General features: G+C 41.2%; 1 protein-coding gene across 3 annotated transcripts in view; it reads right to left on the reverse strand.

Annotated features, from left to right (window-relative positions):
- Positions 1-3,837: 3,837 nt before the first annotated feature.
- Positions 3,838-22,786, reverse strand: part of LOC106590637 (netrin-G1) — a 250,242-nt gene continuing 231,293 nt past the window's right edge. For all 3 annotated transcript variants that reach the window (XM_045710904.1, XM_045710905.1, XM_045710903.1), the window contains one exon: positions 3,838-4,975. In XM_045710904.1, coding sequence (XP_045566860.1) covers positions 4,716-4,975 — 260 coding nt within the window. In that variant the 3' untranslated portion in view covers positions 3,838-4,715. The remainder of the gene's footprint in view (positions 4,976-22,786) is intronic.

A 22,786-nucleotide genomic window follows, 5' to 3' on the forward strand; every position in this document is an offset into this window, starting at 1 on the left:
GTTCTTCAAAGGGTTCCACAATAGGAACAGCCGAAGAACCCTTTGAGTTCTAGATAGCACCTTTTTTTCTAAGAGTGTAGTGATGCGGAACCCAGCCAGTACAGCTCAGCATGGTTGGTCACAGCTCAGCTTTGCATGGTTGGTCTCAGTTCAGCTTTGCATGGTTGGTCACAGCTCAGCTTTGCATGGTTGGTCACAGCTCAGGTTTGCATGGTTGGTCTCAGTTCAGCTTTGCATGGTTGGTCACAGCTCAGCTTTGCATGGTTGGTCACAGCTCAGGTTTGCATGGTTGGTCTCAGTTCAGCTTTGCATGGTTGGTCTCAGCTCAGCTTTGCATGGTTGGTCACTGCTCAGCTTTGCATGGTTGGTCTCAGCTCAGCTAAGTAGTGTGAAAGGGTACCAGGCTACTGTAGCCCACAATACAGGAACTCTCTTCAGGGTGTGTTTCCACTGCCTCCCATAACTTCCTAATGGCTTCTCTTGACTCATTTGTTCTTCAGGTATTTTCGTTCAAGAAGCATCTCTTTATTTCTCATCCTTCCTTTTACCTTGGTAAGGTCATTATTAAAGAGATGTTGGTGAACTAAACTACACAACAGTAGGGGTGGTCATTATTAAAGAGATGTTGGTGAACTAAACTACACAACAGTAGGGATGGCCATTATTTAAGACATGTTGGTGAACTAAACTACACAACAGTAGGGATGGTCATTATTAAAGAGATGTTGGTGAATTAAACTACACAACAGTAGGGATGGTCATTATTAAAGACATGTTGGTGAACTAAACTACACAACAGTAGGGATGGTCATTATTAAAGACATGTTGGTGAACTAAACTACACAACAGTAGGGATGGTCATTATTAAAGACATGTTGGTGAACTAAACTACACAACAGTAGGGATGGTCATTATTAAAGACATGTTGGTGAACTAAACTACACAACAGTAGGGATGGTCATTATTAAAGACATGTTGGTGAACTAAACTACACAACAGTAGGGATGGTCATTATTAAAGACATGTTGGTGAACTAAACTACACAACAGTAGGGATGGTCATTATTAAAGAGATGTTGGTGAACTAAACTACACAATGGTAGAGATGTCCCGACTTCCACCGAAGTCGTTTCCTCTCCTTGTTCGGCGTTCGGCGTCACCGGTCTTCTAGTCATCGTCGATCCACTTTTCATTTTCCATTTGTTTTGTCTTGTTTTCTTACACATCTGGTTTCCATTTCCATCATTAATTGTTGTGTATTTAACCCTCTGTTCCCCCCATGTCCTTGTGTGGAATTGTTTGTTTGTAAGTGCTTGTACGCTATGTTACTGGTGCGCCTCGGGTTTTGTACCCATGCAGGTTTCTTTTTGTATTGCCGTGGGTTTTGGAATTAAAACTGCTCCGGCTATTACCCATCTCTGCTCTCCTGCATCTGACTTCACTGCCACCAGTTCCGTAACCCTTACAAGGGATGGTCATTATTAAAGACATGTTGGTGAATTAAACTACACAACAGTAGGGATGGTCATTATTAAAGACATGTTGGTGAACTAAACTACACAACACTAGGGGTGGTCATTACTAAAGAGATGTTGGTGAACTAAACTACACAACAGTAGGGATGGTCATTATTAAAGACATGTTGGTGAACTAAACTACACAACACTAGGGGTGGTCATTACTAAAGACATGTTGGTGAACTAAACTACACAACAGTAGGGGTCTACATAACAAGTACACAAGAAAATGGACAAGGATTACAGACAAGAATATGGTCAACTAACAAAAATACTCCTCTCCATCCATTCTGTGAGACAGTATGACTTTTAAAACAACTCTTTACAAAGTTTACGGCTAAGTGGACCAGGGGCACAGCCCAGCCGCTAGCTGGACACTATCATTGTTTACTGACAGAGCTGGGTTGTGTTTAGTGATTCTGTGTGTTCAGGTCAGTGAGCAGATAGCAGAGAATCTGTTGAAGGTGAGCTATCTAGGATGAAGTCTTCTCCCAGAACGCATGTAGTCTATTTTCATTCTCTACACAGCATTCACACTGACACCTGGGCTGAACGTATGGTTAAAATTAGTGCCAGTGTACGGGGACCTTGACAAAACCATGACTTTGACTGGCTTCATCAGCACGTCTCTGGGGTGTGAATGTTGGGAGGCAGAGCGAAGCAGTAACACCCTGGAGCTTCTTATATGATAGTGATAGCTACTGTAATGATAGTGATAGCTACTGTAATGATACAACAACAAAAAACTTAATCGTGTGAAGAAATAGTGATTGATGTTAAATGTTTCCACAATTGTGTATCTTTATTTTTAAGTGAGAATCTCTTTGTTTTGAATGCAGAGACTGTCCAAATACCCCCCCAAAAATGGAAATTGGAATTACATCTATTTCTAGGCCCTCTCTTACAGTCCTTCATCAACAAAGTATATAGCATGGGTATGGATAAACTGTCTAGTATCTGATAATACCCACTACCCACTGTATAAACATTTAACACAGTCTCTCAGGGAGATGTCGATAGCTGTTCATGTTTTAATTCACCCTCCCTCTCCCACAATGCATTCCACTGAAACCAAACTTTACCGGATTGAATTCAATATAAATAACACGCACACACATATCACTGAGGCTCATAGTATTATCCACCCCCAGTTTGTCATTATTAGCATCTCCCAAGGTATTTTAAGGTCTTTTCATCAGCTTATCTTTGTGCTTAAAAAAAAACAATATACTTGTAACGTGTACGCTGGGAGTCAGGAAGCACATACAGGGAGTGTAAATTTAATAACAAATATAACATAGTACAAAATGCAAGTAGCATACAGACATGAAACAGAGACAGAGACAATAACACCTGAGGAAAGAACCAAAGGGAGTGACAGATATAGGGGAGGTCATCAGGAAGGTGATGGAGTCCAGGTGAGTCTAATGAGGCGCAGGTGTGCGTAACGATGGTGGCAGGTGTGCGTACTGATGAGACAACTGGCAATTTCGAGTGCCGGAGAGGGGGAGAGGGAGTAATCATGGCAATACTACTGTTTGTGTCTTAAAGTGCATACACATTTTTCAATTATTGCACCTTATTTAGTGTTGAATTTTCAATTGAGGAACAAGCAAAGATCAACACAGCTATCTCAACTTATTTCTTAAACTTTTATTCACTTAAATTGTTCCAGTATTAAAGCAACAAGAAAACATTTAGAATGTCCTTTAGTGGGATCTCATTACACTGTAGTATACTGTAGATATAAACTGATATAATTTGATGCCAGCACGATGCCAATACTGAGGAAACTCTGCCCCACCAAAAGGAAATAACAAAAATTAAAACTGAACAAAAGTCAAAGGCATTTCTTCTGCATTTTACAGTAGTTTTCATCTGGAGTAGACACATTAAGAAGTTGCCTTTTTAACACTGCTTGGTCAGTAGTACAAAATAAGTTATTACATGTTGTTTTTGCTCTGTGAAGAAAATAACTGATGATTCCTTTAGCACTTTGTCAGCTCAGGTGAACACACACTTTGACCAAGGTATCAGGTAAAATAAGTATACAGGTAGTCTGATTTCTTTTGGAGGGTATTACACATGTGCGTCACTAACATTGGACAAAATATCTTTCAACCGACAAGGGTTACAGAGTAACGTTCACAAAAGCACAGGTCAGTGGAGGGAGGGGCTGGGTAGGACTGGAGGGAGGGGCTGGGCAGGGCTGGAGGGAGGGGCTGGGCAGGCTGGAGGGAGGGAGGGAGGGAGGGAGGGGGACAGCCGAGGAATATAGGGAGAGAGATAGAGAAGTAGGAAGAGGAAGACAGAAAGATAAATAGAGAGAGGGAGACAGAGCGAGGGACAGAATAAGAAAAGGACAGAGAGAGAGAGATAGACTTGGGTAAGATTTGTGGCAGTCTGGATGGATTACCTTATATCCACAATATACTGACAGCAAAGAATGCTTACATTTCCTTTTTTATTTTATTATTTTTCCTCCGGCTCGATTTCTCTTTTTTTATTTATTTTTCAAATCAGCATGGGTAGGGACAGTTTTATGTAGTCAGCCAGTCAGTTAGCCAGTCAGTTAGTCAGTCAGTTAGTCAGTCAGTTCAGCCCAGAAGCAGTTCAGTGCAGCCAGCATCAAACCCCTGGGAACAGGGGCAGCTTGCAGCTGCTGGCCTTGCTATCTAGAGCTTGCTGCCGCTGATTGGTTCACAGCTGCTGTTGCCGTGGCGATAAGAGAGGAAGTGAGTAAAGTGTCTGTCATCCCCAGTCCCACCTTTTGACAGTAAGGGGGAAAAGTCTCTGGTATGGCTTAGGTCACTGGTCTCCGTTGCCAGACTGGTTTGACTTTTTATGAAGCAAATGCTCAAGTTAAACTCTTTTTTAAATATCTGGTATTTACTCTAATTTCTATATATATTTTTTTATTTTATTTCCTTAAATTAAAGTTTTGCGTTCATTCTGGCACATTTCCTTACAGACAGTGTGTGTCCTTGCTGTGTCTGGTGGACAGCTCGTACAGTACATTACAGTACAGTAGAATAAACTCATGGGTGTTGTAGTTCTGGTTGTAGTTGTAGTTCTGGTTGTTGTTGTAGTTCTGGTTGTTGTTGTAGTTCTGGGTGTTGTTGTAGTTCTGGGTGTTGTTGTAGTTGATTATTGGGCAGTACGCTCCACCAGTTCAGAATAGACAGTAGGTCTATGGTTCTCAGAGCAGAGTAGGCCAGGGCCAGTAGGAGAACCCTCTGAGCAGCATCCAGCCCAGCAGGAGCAGCAGCAGGGTGGGGAGCGATATAGGTGAGAGGGCGGCTTGACCCGAGTTGGGCCCACCACAGCTCCCCAGCTCCGACTCACAGCGGGGCTTCTCACACAGCAGGCCCGTGTAGGCTGGGGTACACTGGCACCGCAGGTTGTTCAGACACACACCACCGTTCTGACAGCGCAGGAGCTCGTTGTCACACACTCGGGCTGGGAGTGAGAAGGAGAGAAATGTTTGACACACATTTATATATAAATATACACACAAACACACCTGGAGAAGCAGACGGTGCACTGCTCACTATCCTGACTGTTATGTTGATATACAAAAAGTCCTGTGATCTGAGCTGATTTTCATCTCATGGTCTAGTCAGTGCTAAAACTCAAGCTAACAGCATTAAGTTGGATTAGGCATTTTCAGGACTTTGCAGATCAATCATCAATATCATGTATGTATTACATGCAGAATTACCAGTGATACAAATCATCAATAACATGTATGTATTACATGCAGAATTACCAGTGATACAAATCATCAATAACATGTATGTATTACATGCAGAATTACCAGTGATACAAATCATCAATATCATGTATGTATTACATGCAGAATTACCAGTGATACAAATCATCAATAACATGTATGTATTACATGCAGAATTACCAGTGATACAAATCATCAATAACATGTATGTATTACATGCAGAATTACCAGTGATACAAATCATCAATATCATGTATGTATTACATGCAGAATTACCAGTGATACAAATCATCAATAACATGTATGTATTACATGCAGAATTACCAGTGATACAAATCATAGATGTCAGTCATTTATACTGGTTAGTAAAAAAAAACTAAACAACAACAAAAGAACCATCTCACTGACGTGTCATTTTAACGGTAGAAAGACTGAACTGAAATACAGCAAACTGAAACGGAACTAGGGAATGTCAAATCTTTGTTTAACTACATTTAAAACCATCTGATTCCCACAGTTCAGAGGACAGGCAGGATAAGGATGGGAGAAGACCACAGTTCAGAGGACAGGCAGGATAAGGATGGGAGAAGACCACAGTTCAGAGGACAGGCAGGATAAGGATGGGAGAAGACCACAGTTCAGAGGACAGGCAGGATAAGGATGGGAGAAGACCACAGTTCAGACGACAGGCAGGATAAGGATGGGAGAAGACCACAGTTCAGAGGACAGGCAGGATAAGGATGGGAGAAGACCACAGTTCAGAGGACAGGCAGGATAAGGATGGGAGAAGACCACAGTTCAGACGACAGGCAGGATAAGGATGGGAGAAGACCACAGTTCAGAGGACAGGCAGGATAAGGATGGGAGAAGACCACAGTTCAGAGGACAGGCAGGATAAGGATGGGAGAAGACCACAGTTCAGAGGACAGGCAGGATAAGGATGGGAGAAGACCACAGTTCAGACGACAGGCAGGATAAGGATGGGAGAAGACCACAGTTCAGAGGACACGCAGGATAAGGATGGGAGAAAACCATCATTTATAAGACCAGACATGTATTAAGACCATGCTGTTTTCACAATTGTCACAATGGCAACCCATGATGCATTGCAGTAAGGTAGCAGTTTTATTTCCAACATGATTTTGTCAAACATGTTCTCTTGCCCATTTCTCTTCCTCCTGTAGTGAATGAAACTTTTCTTGTTGTGCCTTTCAAAATGAACGCCTGGTCTTTCAGCACTATCTGGAAGATACACAACTAGCAAGAATCATTTTCTTATTCCCATTCCAAAACAGGTAATTGCATTCTGTAATAGATAGAGCATGGACGGGCAAATTTGATGGGGTGGGGGCCACATCATGAGGGGCCGCAGTGGCTCACTGGTCTACATACCCACACATGCAGTCAACTGACTTCTGCAATCAATCCATTTGTGTAGTTAAACTACATCAATCTCTTAACTAAATGCATTATACCAGTAGCCAGAGCCGGCCCTAGCATTTTGGGGGCCCTAAGCGAGATTTGGTCGGGGGTCCCCCCACATTGAGGTCAAAACATTTTATTGACCCCGTCTTGATTGCAGAAGAATAAAATGTTACATTTGAAAGTTAATTTCCTACAATTCCACACATTTTACTATGGGGCGTAGAGAACATTTTGGAATTTTATAAAACATTTCATACAATTCTACTAACTTCTACTTCTACTAACTTTTATTTACAGTTTTCCAGCATGGGGCAGAGAGAATATTTTCTGTTTTAAAGCTAATTTCCAGCAATTGTACACATTTTGCCATGACTTATGCCATGATAATATGATATTGGAGTGAGAGTGACTAACAAAATCAATTGGGGCCCCCTCGAGGTTAGGGCCCCTGGGCACGTTCCCTGTTTTTCCGATCAGTATTCGGCCATGATTATTAAAAGCTTAGATTGCTGGCTAGACTTAACTTACCAATTGAAAAATTGTTAACTGACATGGCTGTCAGTGACGGACATAACAAGAGAAAAACTACTAATGTAACAACCAAATTTGGAAATCCTACCTTGTGTATTATACTATTCTAACTGTCAACAGAAAGTTGAGAACCCGACTGAGTTCTTTTGTGTCGTTCTCTAATTGGCCATTCCAATCGGAACATGTTCCTTTTATCATTGCCACTACATTCATTAGCAAAATGGTGAAGGAGCCATTCGCCATGCGTCATTTTGCGGCGCTAGACTAGGATCCCACGGATGGGTCTATACCATGTAATGAATCGCAGCTCTGCACAAAGTTTCCCCACAGCCCGTGGCCTTTTCCAAAACACTGAACTGACTTTAGATGAGTTGAGTTGAGAGTTAGGTGGGATGTGGTATATTTAGAGCCGGGGACACCAAGGCCAGTCTATTCCCAATGGAGCCAAGCTGTCAAGCAAGCTGCAGGCAAACAAACCAACAAACTCAGCCCAGCACAAAACAAAAACAACTGATGGAGTGAGACAAAAAAACAGTGTTATACAAGCAGGCTAGGGCCAAACCACCTCAACGTCGCGCAACAAGAGATAGCCGGAGCTCATTTAGCTCTTCGTGAAAGTGGAATACAATGTGAAAAAGCAAATATCACAAGAATGACTGACATCAACCAGTCCTCTCTCACATCATATCCACAGCTGCAGGTAAAGACCTTCTGATTTTATGACAACATCTTTAAAGGCTATATGTGATACAGTGATAACACTGTATGTAATAGTCTGTGCAACCCAACAGAGTTTTTATGGACACCCTGTCAAAAGACTACAAGTTCCAGAATCCAACCATCAGTTTGTGTTCGTCATCCAGCATGGTTTCTCCTTTACAATGCTAATGAGACTATTAACGCAACGTTACCAAGGAAGCCATCATATGGAAGGCTTGATATTAACAGCCAATTTGACACCTGACAATGATGGCACAGATTCATTTATGTTTTATCATCTGCTCTGTCTGTATCAGAGAACGCTATCAGGGAAATGTGCAGGAAGACCAACCTGGTAATGGGATGTGCGTTCCCCGTTGAGGGTCAATCAAGTGAATTCATTTCAAATACATATTTTACCCCTAGAGCCTCTGATGTTATCATGACATGAACAAGACTCTATTAATTAAACATCAACCTTTTGTTTTATCCATACATTTTAATCTCCCATTGCCCTTTGCAAAAATAGGATTATTTAGCAAACGGGGGCCTTATTGGTTTTGCCCTGACAAGAGGATGGTGTGTTCATATTAATTCTCTATCTACAAGCAAGGCATTTTGGTGAGACCTAGGCCCTAGACAGATGCAATTCCTACCACATAGATGCTTCTTACTGATACTCGAATAATACAAGCGGGTTTTGAATTAAGGACCAGAAACGCAGTGGAAAGCGATGGGAGACATTAACTACTTAACCACTTAACAGTGACAGATCGATTCAATACCAATGTGTTACCGGAGTTGGCGAAGGAGGGTGAGGAGAGCAGGAAAGGTGCCACTTAAATGAAATGATGGTAAACTGGGACAGAGTTCCCCCCCAAGCTGAAAAAAAATAATATTTTAATATATTACAAGTATACTAAAGTATACTTAAATATACTCAAAATTCAAATAATATTTGTAAAATATGAGATGTATTTTTCTAGTATATCTAAAGTATACTATGAGTATACTATCGTCAACCTTCAATACACGTATTAAAAGTGTACTTTAAATGTATTGTTTTTCAGTCTTTTAGTATACTATATGTTCACTGTCATTGAACTTAAACACACTCATTAAAACTGTGCTTCAATTTCAAACGATTTAATTGTAATTTAGTATATTCATTCAAAATATACTTGGAGTTGTTTTTTTAAGTTGAAGCATTGATGTTTTTCATGAAACTCTGCTTGTGTGTGATCAAGTACACTATACGTATACAGTGCCTTGCAAAAGTATTCTTACCCCTTGGATTTCTTCACATGTTATTGTGTTAAAAAGTGGTATTAAAATGTATTTATTTGTCATTTGTTGTCAACAATTAACTCAAAATACACTAATTCCAAAGTGAAAATAAACAAGATTAACACAAATTTGATAACTAAAATATAGTCATTGCATACAATAAGTATTCAGCCCCTTTGTTCAGGCAAGCCTAAATTGGTTCAGGAGTAAAATTTAGCTTAAATAAATCACAGAATATTTTACATGGATAATTTTTAATATATATTTTTTATGACTAACCCTTCTTTTATCCCCCATACAAACAACATCTGTAAGGTCCCTCAGTCAAGTATTGAATTTCAAGCACAGATTCAACTTCAAAGACCGGAAATGCCTTTCGAAAGCCTCATAAAAGGACAGTGATTGGTAGATCGGTAACAATATCAAAGCAGACATTGAATATCTCTTTAAGCATGGTCAAGTTAATAATTATGCTGTGGAGGATGTATTAAACCACCCAGACACATGAAAGATAGAGTCATCCTTCTAAACTGAGCTGCAGGACAGGAAGGAAACTGCTCAGGGATGTCACCATGAGGCCATTGGGTGATTGTAAAACAGTTACAGAGTTCAATGGCTGTGATGGTAGAAAACTGAGGATGGATCAACAACATTGTAGTGACTCCACAGTAATGATGTAAATGACATATGCAAAACATCCATATTGTATGCAACTATGCACTAAAGTAATACTGCAAAAAACAACAACATTTTGTTCTAAATCCAAAGCCGTTTGTTTGGGGCAAATCCAACACAACACATCACTGAGTAACTACTGCCTTATTTTCAAGCATGGTGGTGGCTGCATCATGGTATGGGTATGCATGACATCGGCAAAAAATTGGGATTTTTTTTCCGGATAAATAGAAACGGTATGGAGCTAAGCAATTCCCAAATTCCCAATCTGGCCCTCATACCATCACGGCCACCTAATCATCCCCAGCTTACAATTGGCTCATTCATCCCCCTCCTCTCCCCTGAAACTATTCCCCAGGTCGTTGCTGTAAATGAGAATGTGTTCTCAGTCAACTTACCTGGTAAAATAAAGGTAAAATAAATAAAATAAATAAATAAAAAGCACAGGCAACATCCTAGAGGAACACCTTCTTCAGTCTGATTTATAATAAACACTGGGAGAGGAATTCACCTTTCATCAGGACAATAACACAATGGCCAAATATAACTGGAGTTGCTTACCAAGAAGACATTGAATGTTCCTGAGTGGCCAAGTTACAGTTTTGACTTAAATCTGTTTGAAAATCTATGGTATGATTTTAAAACTGCTGTGTAGCCATCAGCACCAACATCTTTTCAGCGCTTGAAGAATTATGGGCTAAAGGGCTACAGAAAATTGCACAATCCAGGTGTGTAAAGAGACTTACCCAAGAGGACTCACAGCTGTAATCTCTGCCAACTGTGTTTCTAGCATGTATTGATTCAAGGAGCTGAATACTTATGCAATGACTATATTTTAGTTATTTAATTTCTATCAATTTTAAAATAATAATAATAGTAATAATATAAAATCGTCCACTTTGATATTAGAGTATTTTATGTAGATTATTGAGCAAAAAAAAGTACAATTAAATCAATTTTAATTCCGCTTTGTAACAACGAAATGTGAATAAATCCAAGGGGTATGAAAACTTTTGAAGGCACTGCAGTTTCAGTGCCAATAATGAGTTTTGAAGTACTTTCTGAATTCCTGTTCAGAAGAGTGCAGAGAAAGTTGACAGTTATAGCAATTGCTAATTGCACAGCTGAGGAACATAGTTCCGGAGAGTTCCCTTTTCATATCTCAAGATATTATACATAAGTATACTTTCAAAAAAGTAGATTTAACTTAAATGTCCACAAAATATATTCAAAGTATATTTTCAAAAAAGTATATTTAACTTAAATGTCCACAAATGATATTCAAAGTATACTTTCAAATGCGCATGTGCACAAAAATGTCCCATCATCCTTTTCTGCAACTGAAGTTTTGATTTCTAATATGATATTGTTCCACATATTCAGCTTATGCAAATGTTTTTATGTTCATTTTCAAACTAAATAATGTTGTACTTTTAAATACACATGCCATATTTCACATTTTATTGAAATGTTCATTTATTACCTGTAATGTGAACAACTAAAATGAAATGCCAATGGTGCACAGTTCTCAAAAGTGTTACTTGAAATTTACTGCTCCAGCCACAACTGCTTTGTAGCATAATAACATTTGCCCAAGAAGATGCCTTGGTCAATCAAGGTAAACTTTACAAGGTAATTACAATAGCTAATGTGGTTAATGACTAGAAGTGTCTATGTAAAAGTATACTTGAAACATATTATAAATACACTTTTTTGTAAAGAAAATACAGGAATTCTAATTAGTATATTTCCAATTTATGAGAAATATACATAAAAGGTACTTAAGGTGTATTCAAAGTATATTTGTTTTTCTCTTTATCTAATATACTAAGAATATACTTAAGTACAGAAGTTTCCCAAATTAGATACTTTGTGTTTAATATACTTAATATGCTAATAAAATAATAAAATACAAAGAAAATTGTCAATAAATGCATTAAATATATACTGCTCAAAAAAATAAAGGGAACATTTAAACAAGACATCCTAGATCTGAATGAAAGAAATAATCTTATTAAATACTTTTTTCTTTACATAGTTGAATGTGCTGACAACAAAATCACACAAAAATAATCAATGGAAATCCAATTTATCAACCCATGGAGGTCTGGATTTGGAGTCACACTCAAAATTAAAGTGGAAAACCACACTACAGGCTGATCCAACTTTGATGTAATGTCCTTAAAACAAGTCAAAATGAGGCTCAGTAGTGTGTGTGGCCTCCACGTGCCTGTATGACCTCCCTACAACGCCTGGGCATGCTCCTGATGAGATGGCGGATGGTCTCCTGAGGGATCGCCTCCCAGACCTGGACTAAAGCATCCGCCAACTCCTGGACAGTCTGTGGTGCAAGGTGGCGTTGGTGGATGGAGCGAGACATGATGTCCCAGATGTGCTCAATTGGATTCAGGTCTGGGGAACGTGCGGGCCAGTCCATAGCATCAATGCCTTCCTCTTGCAGGAACTGCTGACACACTCCAGCCACATGAGGTCTAGCATTGTCTTGCATTAGGAGGAACCCAGGGCCAACCGCACCAGCATATGGTCTCACAAGGGGTCTGAGGATCTCATCTCGGTACCTAATGGCAGTCAGGCTACCTCTGGCGAGCACATGGAGGGCTGTGCGGCCCCCCAAAGAAATGCCACCCCACACCATGACTGACCCACTGCCAAACCGGTCATGCTGGAGGATGTTGCAGGCAGCAGAACGTTCTCCACGGCGTCTCCAGACTCTGTCACGTCTGTCACGTGCTCTGTGTGAACCTGCTTTCATCTGTGAAGAGCACAGGGCGCCAGTGGTGAATTTGCCAATCTTGGTGTTCTCTGGCAAATGCCAAACGTCCTGCACGGTGTTGGGCTGTAAGCACAACCCCCACCTGTGGACGTCGGGCCCTCATACCATCCTCATGGAGTCAGTGTTGCTTCCTAAGGGGACAGTTTGATTTCACAGAAGTGTGATTGACTTGGAGTTACATTGTGTTGTTTAAGTGTTCCCTTTATTTTTTTGAGCAGTGTATTTATAATTGTTCCAATTTAGATAATTGTAAATATACTTCAAATATGTTAATGAAGTATGATAAGTATATATAACAAATAAAATAAAAATCTGCTTCTGTCTAAAAACTGCATTAGTCTTTAGGCTGGAATGATTCTCAGTCTCCACCGTCTTGTGTTGAGAGATTTAGAAAAAAATGTATTCCACTTGCAGGAGAGTTACTGTTCCCTGATGCCCTAGCCAGGTTGCAGAGCCCAAGAGATGTGGCCTTCCACACACACCACCTTAATTTTGGCCCGCTGCTCACAGCCTAACTTTAGCGGTTGGAGCTGAGGTAGGAATACATGCAGTAAGTGAAGGGTACAGTTCTTACAATACCTCTACATTCGTCTAGGGCCTTTTTTTCAGCCAAGGGTACAGCTACTACAATCTAGGGCCCTTTTTCATCTTGAGGATTAGTATGACAAAATCATTCAAGCATATTGTGGCCAAGGACAAGGCATGGTTGAAAATAGTCCATGTCAGACTATATAAGGCGTTCTAAAGTGAAGATAGTAGACCGTTGAGGAACAGGGGTGGCAATCTACACGCCCTGTTCCTCCCAATCTCTCACGTTCACCATCCCATATGTGTAAACAGACACTGTGCAGAGAATAAACTGTGAGATGTATTGGGTTTGTCTTCAATATGAGGGATAATATTTAGAGAAGGAAACCAATGAGTTTGGTGTGCCTCTGTGAGAACGGGCTCTATTTGACCAGAGATTGGAGTTTTAATTGCGTTCTCCAGTCTGCCAACAGACTGAGATCCTATTCATGTAGAATTGAGTGAAATCTGAGGGGAACCAGATATAGGTCTACATTAGGTAATGTGGGTAGCACTCATTTATAATGGGCCATATCGTTTGGTAATGTAGGTTTATATATAGCTTTTACAGCGTTTGAAATTGTATAGCCTCGTGACACATAGTCATCAACCAAAATAATAAGCCTCTCTGTTGTTTGTTCATTGCCAATCTACATAATCACTGTACACAGCCCATCTGTAAATAGCCCATCTGTAAATAGCCCATCTGTAAATAGCCCATCCAAATACCCCATCCCCATATATATGTATATATTTTTTTCTGCTCTTTTGCACAACAGTATTTCTACATCCTCATCTGCACATCTGTCACTCCAGTGTTAATTGATAAATTGTAATGACTTTGTCATTATGGACTATTTATTGCCTAACCTCCTTACTTCATTTGCACACACTGTATACAGATTTTCTATTGTGTTATTGATCGACCGTGCGTTTGTTTATGTGTAACTCCGTGTTGTTGTTTTTGTCGCACTGCTTTGCTTTATCTTGGCCAGGTCACAGTTGTAAATGAGAACTTGTTCTCAACTGGCCTACCTGGTTAAATAAAGGTGAAATGTATATATTTTTTAAATGCATGATTGCACATGTACAGTGTCGAAGACAGTTTTTCTAAAACCTTACTTCCCTCCAGCTATGTATAATTATTGTGCTTGAACCGTTGATGTGTGCCTATCTAGCCTGGAAAGACTGGTTCCACTGAGCAGATACAAAGAGCATTCTCACTAAGACAATCTCCTATCTAGCCTGGATAGACTGGTTTCTCTGAGCAGTTACAAAGAACATTGTCTTAATGACAAGTCTCAAATCAAATCAAATGTTGTTTGTCACGTGAGCCGAATACAACAGGTTTAGACCTTACAGTGAAATGCTTATTTACAAGCCCTTAACCAACAATGTAGTTTTAAGAAAATACCCCCCAAAAAAGTATGAGATAAGAATAACAAATAATTAAAGAGCAGCAGTAAATAACAATAGCGGGGCTATATACAAGGGCTACCGGTGTCGAGGTAATTTAGGTAATATTTACATGTAGGTAGAGTTATTCAATTGACTATGTGTAGATAATAAAAGAGAGTAGCAGCAGCGTAGAAGAGGAGGGGGTGGGCAATGCAAATAGTCTGGGTAGCCACTTGATTAGCTGTTCAGGAGTCTTATGGTTTGGGGGTTGAAGCTGTTTAGAAGCTTCTTGGACCTAGAATTGGTGCTCCGGTACCGCTTGTCGTGCGGTAGCAGAGAGAACAGTCTATGACTACGGTGGCTGGAGTCTTTGACAATTTTTAGGGCCTTCCTCTGACACCGCCTGGTATAGAGGTACTGGATGGCAGGAAGCTTGGCCCCGGTGATGTACTGGGCCGTTCGCACTACCCTCTGTAGTGCCTTGAGGTCGGAGGCCGAGCAGTTGCCATACCAGTCAGTGATGCAACCCGTCAGGATGCTCTCGATGGTGCAGCTGTAACACCTTTTGAGGATCTGAGGACCCATGCCAAATCTTTTCAGTCTCCTGGGGGGAATAGGTTTTGTCGTGCCCTTTTCACAACTTTCTTGGTGTGCTTGGACCATGTTAGTTTGTTGGTGATGTGGACGCCAATTAACTTGAACCTGCTCCACTACAGCCCCGTCGATGAGAATGGGGGGCATGCTCGGTCCTCCTTTTCCTGTAGTCCACAATCATCTTTGTCTTGATCACATTGAAGGAGAGGTTGTTGTCTTTGCACCACATGATCAGGTCTCTGACCTCCTCCCTATAGGCTGTCTCATCGTTGTCAGTGATCAGGCCTACCACTGTTGTGTCATCAGCAAACTTAATAATGATGTTGGAGTCGTGCCTGGCTGTGCAGTCATGAGTGAACAGGGAGTACAGGAGGGGACTGAGAACACATCCCTGAGGGGCCCTCGTGTTGAAAATCAGCGTGGCGGATGTGTTGTTACCTACCCTTACCTCCTGGGGGCGGCCCGACAGGAAGTCCAGGATCCAGTTGCAAAGGGAGGTGTTTAGCCCCAGGGTCCTTAGCTTATTGATGAGCTTTGAGGGCACTATGGTGTTGAATGCTGAGCTGTAGTCAATGAATAGCAATTCTCACATAGGTGTTCCTTTTGTCCAGGTGGGAAAGGGCAGTGTGGAGTGCAATAGAGATTGCATCATCAATGGATCTGTTGGTGCGGTATGGAAATTGGAGTGTGTCTAGGGTTTCTGGGATAATGGTGTTGGCCAGCCTTTCAAAGCATTTAATGGTTCATGACGTGAGTGCTACTGGTCGGTAGTTATTTAGGCAGGTTACCTTAGTATTCTTGGGCACAGGGACTATGATGGTCTGCTTGAAACATGTTGGTATTACAGACTCAGACAGGGAGAGTTTGAAAATGTCAGTGAAGACACTTGGCAGTTGGTCAACACATGCTTGGAGTACACATCCTAGTAATTCGTCTGGCCATACGGCCTTGTGAATGTTGACCTGTTTAACCTCTCTATGGTCGGCGGGACGAAATCATCCCACCTACGTAACAGCCAGTGGAATCCTGTGGCGCGTTATTCAAATACCTTAGAAATGCTATTACTTCAATTTCTCAAACATATGACTATTTTACACCATTTTAAAGACAAGACTCTCGTTAATCTAACCACACTGTCCGATTTCAAAAAGGCTTTACAACGAAAGCAAAACATTAGATTATGTCAGCAGAGTACCCAGACAGAAATAATCAGACACCCATTTTTCAAGCTAGCATATAATCTCACAAAAACCCAGAAGACAGCTAAATGCAGCACTAACCTTGGATGATCTTCATCAGATGACACACCTAGTACATTATGTTATACAATACATGCACGTTTTGTTCAATCAAGTTCATATTTATATCAAAAACCAGCTTTTTACATTAGCATGTGACGTTCAGAACTAGCATACCCCCCGCTAACTTCCGGTGAATTTACAAAAAATGTACTAAATTACTCACGATAAACGTTCACAAAAAGCATAACAATTATTTTAAGAATTATAGATACAGAACTCCTCTATGCACTCGATATGTCCGATTTTAAAATAGCTTTTCGGTGAAAGCACATTTTGCAATATTCTCAGTAGATAGCCCGGCATCACAGGGCTAGTTATTTAGACACCCAGCAAGTTTAGCACTCACCAAAGTCAGATTTACTATAAGAAAAATATTATTACCTTTGGTGTTCTTCGTCAGAATGCACTCCCAGGACTTCTACTTCAATAACAAATGTTGGTTTGGTCCCAAATAATCCATTGTTATATCCAAATAGCGGCGTTTTGTTCGTGCGTTCAAGACACTATCCGAATGGTAAAGAAGGGTGACGAGCACGGCGCATTTCGTGACAAAAAAATTCTAAATATTACATTACCGTACTTCGAAGCATGTCAACCGCTGTTTAAAATCAATTTTTATGCCATTTTTCTCGTAAAAAAGCGATAATATTCCGACCGGGAATCTGCGTTTAGGTAAAAAGACGAAAGAAAATAAAGCACGGGGTCGACTCGTGCACGCGCCTAAGCCCATTGTCCTCTGATCGGCCACTTGCCAAACGCACAAATGTGTTTCAGCCTGGGGCTGCCTCAATATCATTCAGCTTTTTCCCGGGCTCTGAGAGCCTATGGGAGCCGTAGGAAGTGTCACGTTACAGCAAAGATCCTCAGTCTTCAATAAACAGAGACAAGAAGAACAAGATCTTGTCAGAGAGGGCACTTCCTGTAAGGAATCTTCTCAGGTTTTTGCCTGCCATATGAGTTCTGTTATACTCACAGACACCATTCAAACAGTTTTAGAAACTTTAGGGTGTTTTCTATCCAAAGCCAATAATTATATGCATATTCTAGTTACTGGGCAGGAGTAGTAACCAGATTAAATCGGGTACGTTTTTTATCCGGCCGTGTCAATACTGCCCCCTACCCCCAACAGGTTAAAGGTCTTACTCACATCGGCTGCAGAGAGCGTGATCACAGTTGTCCGGAACAGCTGATGCTCTCATGCATGCTTCAGTGTTACTTACCTCGAAGTGAGGAAGAAGTTATTTAGCTTGTCTGGTAGGTAGGCTCGTGTCACTGGGCAGCTTTCGGCTGTGCTTCCCTTTGTATTCTGTAATAGTTTGCAAGCCCTTCCACATCCAACGAGCGTCAGAGCCGGTGTAGTATGATTCGATCTTAGTCCTTTATTGACTCTTTCCCTGTTTGATGGCTCATCGGAGGGCATAGCGGGATTTCTTATAAGCTTCCGGGTTAGAGTCCCGCTCCTTGAAAGCACAGCTCTAGCCTTTAGCTCAGTGCGAATGTTGCCTGTAGTCCATGGCTTCTGGTTATGGTATGTTCGTACAGTCATTGTGGAGACGACGTCCTTGATGCACTTATTGATAAAGCCAGTGACTGATGTGGTGTACTCCTCAATGTCATCGGAAGAATCCCGGAACATATTCCAGTCTGTGCTAGCAAAACAGTCCTGTAGTTAAGAATCTGCTTCATCTGACCACTTTTTTTTATAGTCATTGGAGCTTCCTGCTTAAATTTTTACTTGTAAGCAGGAACCAGGAGGATAGAATTATGGTCAGATTTGCCAAATGGAGGGCGAGGGAGAGCTTTGTATGCGTCTCTATGTGTGGAGTAAAGGTAGCCTCAATATGTTTTCCTCTGGTTGCACATTTAACATGCTGATAGAAATTTGGTAAAACTGATTTAACCTCTTAAGGTTTCCCTGCATTAAAGACCCCGACCAGTAGGAGTGCCACCTCTAGATGAGCATTTTCCTGTTTGCTTAAGGCGGTATACAGCTCATTGAGTGCCAGATTCGGTCTGTGGTGGTATGAAGACAGCTAGGAAAAATACAGATGAAAACTCTCTAGGTAGACAGTGTGGTCTACAGCTTATCATGAGATACTCTACCTCAGGTGAGCAAAACCTCGAGACTTCCTTAGATATTGTGCACCAGCTGTTGTTTACGTATATGTATAGGCTCCCAGCCAGTGTCTTGCCAGAGGCTGCTGTTCTATCCTGCCGATAGAGTGTATAACCCACCAGCTGTATGTTCTTAATGTCATTGTTCAGCCACAACTCAGTGAAACATAAGATGCTACAGTTTTTAATGTCCCGTCGGTAGGATATACGTGTTTTCAGTTCGTCCCATATATTTTCCAGCGATTGAACGTTAGCTAGCAGGACGGAAGGCAAAGGCAGATTAGCCTGATCCTCACAAGGCACCCTGATCTTTTTCTGCAAAAACAGTTTCCTTCTCCAGCGAATGATGGGGATATGGGCCTTGTCGGTGTCTGTAGTATATCCCTCCCATCCGACTCATTGAAGAAAAACTCTTCGTCCAATTTGAGGAAAGTAACCGCAGTTCTGATGTCCAGAAGCTCTTTTCCGTCATAAGAGACGGTAGCAGCAACATTATGTCCACAATAAGTTACAAACAATGCGAATAAACTAACAAAATAGCATGGTTGGTTAAGCGCCGATAAGACGGCAGCCCACCCCTCCGGCACCATGATTCTGCTATCAACAATGCATGTATGATTAAGATGGTGCGAATGCTGCCAGTCACACTCTGATAAACTGTCTTAATTAACCCTGTAAGAGTGATACAGGCTCTCCATTGGCAGTTCAGTGCCAAGCAAGCGCTGCTGAAAATGTATCCTGTTGGTTATGGTGAAAAAGTTGAAACATCCAGTGAGAGGTTGACCTGTTTGATGACGCCTATGGATCAGCAAACCCACATTGATTGTATCAGGCACTCTATATTAGTAGAATAATACGTTGACCTATGAAATCCCTTCTCTACTTTTGCCTGTAAATAGAAACCGTTGGGACACACACTGGCACTTGAGCAGTGGAGTAGCTAAACGCTGGCATTGGCCAGCATTATCTGGACATGAGGGTAAAGCAGACAGTGATGGTGGAGAGAGAGAGAGAGGGCTGCTCAAACAGCTCCCCAGCAGTCCCTGTCATGCTACAGCCAGTCAATATTAGCTCATCTGCATCGAACAGTGGAAACCGAGAGAAAATGTTTTAGGTCTAAATCTCTGCATTTAAAGCGGCACAACCTTGAGTCTTAAATTCGGGGTGAATAATTGAAAAACAGCTCATTTCTGGTTAGTCAATGTTAGTCAGGGTTAAATCTGTAGGCCTACTCCCCACATTAGTGGGGACGATTCAAGCTGAACATGCCTACAAGTCCAAGCAGTGGCAGCAAAAAGGAGAAAGTAGGTAATGAGAGAGAAAGAGGTAGCGATAGAGGTAGAGATACAGTAGAGCGACGGTGATAGAGGTAGAGATACAGTAGAGAGATAGCAATAGAGGTAGAGATAAAGTAGAGAGACAGCGATAAAGGTAGAGATACAATATAGAGATAGCGATATAGGTGGAGATACAGTAGAGAGATAGCAAGAGGTATACAGTAGAGAGACAGCGATAGGGGAAGACAGACAGCGATAAAGGTAGAGATACAGTAGAGAGATAGAGGTAGAGATACGGTAGAGAGACTGCGATAGAGGTAGAGTTACAGTACAGAGACAGCGATAAAAGTAGAGATACAGTAGACCGACAGCAATAGAGGTAGAGAGACAGTAGAGACAGAGATAGAGGTAGAGATACAGTAGAGAGACAACGATAGAGGTAGAGATACAGTAGAGAGATAGCAATAGAGATAGAGGAAGAGAGACAGCAATAGAGGTAGAGATACAGTAGAGAGACAGCGATAGAGGTAGAGATACAGTAGAAAGACAACGATATAGGTAGAGCTACAGTAGATATACAGAGATAGAGGTAGAGATACAGTAGAGCGATAGAGATAGAGGTAACGATACAGTAGATATACAAAGGTAGAGGTAGAGATACAGTAGAGATATAGAGATAGAGGTAGAGATACAGTAGAGAGACAGCAATAGAGGTAGAGGTAGAGGTAGAGGAATAGAGACATCGATGGAGGTAGAGATACAGTAGAGAGATAATGATAGAGGTAGAGATACAGTAGAGAGATAGCGATTGAGGTAGAGATACAGTTGAGAGATAGAGGTAGAGATACAGTAGAGAGACAGCGATAGAGGTAGAGATACAGTAGAGAGACAGCGATAGAGGTAGAGATACAGTAGAGAGACAGCGATAGAGGTAGAGATACAGTAGAGAGACAGCGATAGAGGTAGAGATAAAGTAGAGAGACAGCGATAGAGGTAGAGATACAGTAGAGCGATAGCGAGAGGTACTGGTTGGGGTCCGAGCAGAGTTACAAGAGGGGTGTGGTTCTACTTACATTTGCAGCCATTGTCCCACACATATCCTGGCAGACAATCTCGACACTTAGCCCCTGTAGTTCCCGCCTTACATTTACAAAATCCTGTGCCATTACAGCGAACACTGTCTGAGCCAGAGGGATTACAACTACAGCCTGTAGAAACAAGGCACAAACATGCTGGAGAACAGGGTGGTGATTTGGCTTCTTACAGCAGAGACTCTTGCCTTATACTATCACTGAGTAACAGACATATATTTCTAAGCAACATATTACTTAGAGAATAAATACTACCACTTACAGAAGAAATGTTACCATTTCAAAAGTAATGTGGTGACATTAAGAAAACGAGTGATGGAAGAACATGAGACATTAAGCACTGTAAACATTGTATGGATAATTTTAACATTTTTGGCATTTTAACAAGTTACATTTACAGTGATATAAGCAAAACCTTATTTTCTTAAATATGGTAGCCATATTTGAAAAAAGGACATGACGTTAAGTCTACACATATGTGAAAGTCTACACAGTCTACACAGATGTGAAAGTTAGAGGGAAACCATGATGACAGAGAAGGTGGGACAGAGACAGTAGATGTAGATAGAGATGGCATAGGGATGAAGGATTACATAGCCTGGACTTGTCAAGTATGATTCAGAGAAAGTTTGAAATGTGTTGAAAGTGGGCATTGTTGTACTGTAATATACAGTACCAGTCAAAAGTTTATACACACCTACTCATTCAAGGGCTTTTCTTTATTTTACTATTTTCTTCATTGTAGAATAATAGTGAAGACATCAAAACTATGAAATAGCACATATGGAATCATGTAGTAACCCAAAAAGTGTTAAACAAATCCAAATATATTTATTTTTTAGATTCTTCAAAGTAGCCACCCTTTTCCTTGATGACAGCTTTGCACCCTCTTGGCATTCTCTCAACAAGCTTTATGAGGAATGCTTTTCCAACAGACTTCCCACATATGCTGAGCCCTTGTTGGCTGCTTTTCCTTCACTCTGCGGTCCAACTAATCTAAAACCATCTCAATTGGGTTGAGGTCGGGTGATTGCGGAGGCCAGGTCATCTGATGCAGCACTCCATCACTCTCCATATTGGTCAAATAGCCCTTACACAGCCTGAAGGTGTGTTTTGGGTCATTGTCCTGTTGAAAAACAAATGATAATCCCACTAAGCCCAAACCAGATGGGATGGCGTATCGCTGCAGAATGCTGTGTTAGCCATGCTGGTTAAGTGTGCCTTGAATTCTAAATAAATCACAGACAGTGTCACCAGCAATGCTACCCCACACCATCAAGCCGCCTCCTCCCTGCTTCACAGTGGGAACCACACATGCAGGGATCATCCGTTCATCGACTCTGCGTCTCACAAAGACACGGCGGTTGGAACCAAAAATCTCAAATTTGGACTCATCAAGCCAAAGGATAGATTTCCACTTGTCTAATGTCCATTGCTCATGTTTCTTGGCCCAAGCAAGTCTCTTCTTCTTATTGGTGTCCTTTAGTAGTGGTTTCTTTGCAGCAATTCGACCATGAAGGCCTGATTCACGCAGTCTCCTCTGAACAGTTGATGTTGAGATGTGTCTGTTACTTTAACTATGTGAATAAATTATTTGGGCTGCAATTTCTGAGGGTGGTAACTCTAATGAACTTATCCTCTGCAGCAGAGGTAACTCTAGGTCTTCCTTTCCTGTGGCAGTCCTCATGAGAGCCAGTTTCATCATAGTGCTTGATGGTTTTTGAAATTTCTGAATTGAGTGACCTTCATGTCATAAAGTAATGACGGACTATCATTTCTCTTT

This window comes from Salmo salar, chromosome ssa29, assembly GCF_905237065.1.
Source record: "Salmo salar chromosome ssa29, Ssal_v3.1, whole genome shotgun sequence".
Lineage (NCBI taxonomy): Eukaryota > Metazoa > Chordata > Actinopteri > Salmoniformes > Salmonidae > Salmo > Salmo salar.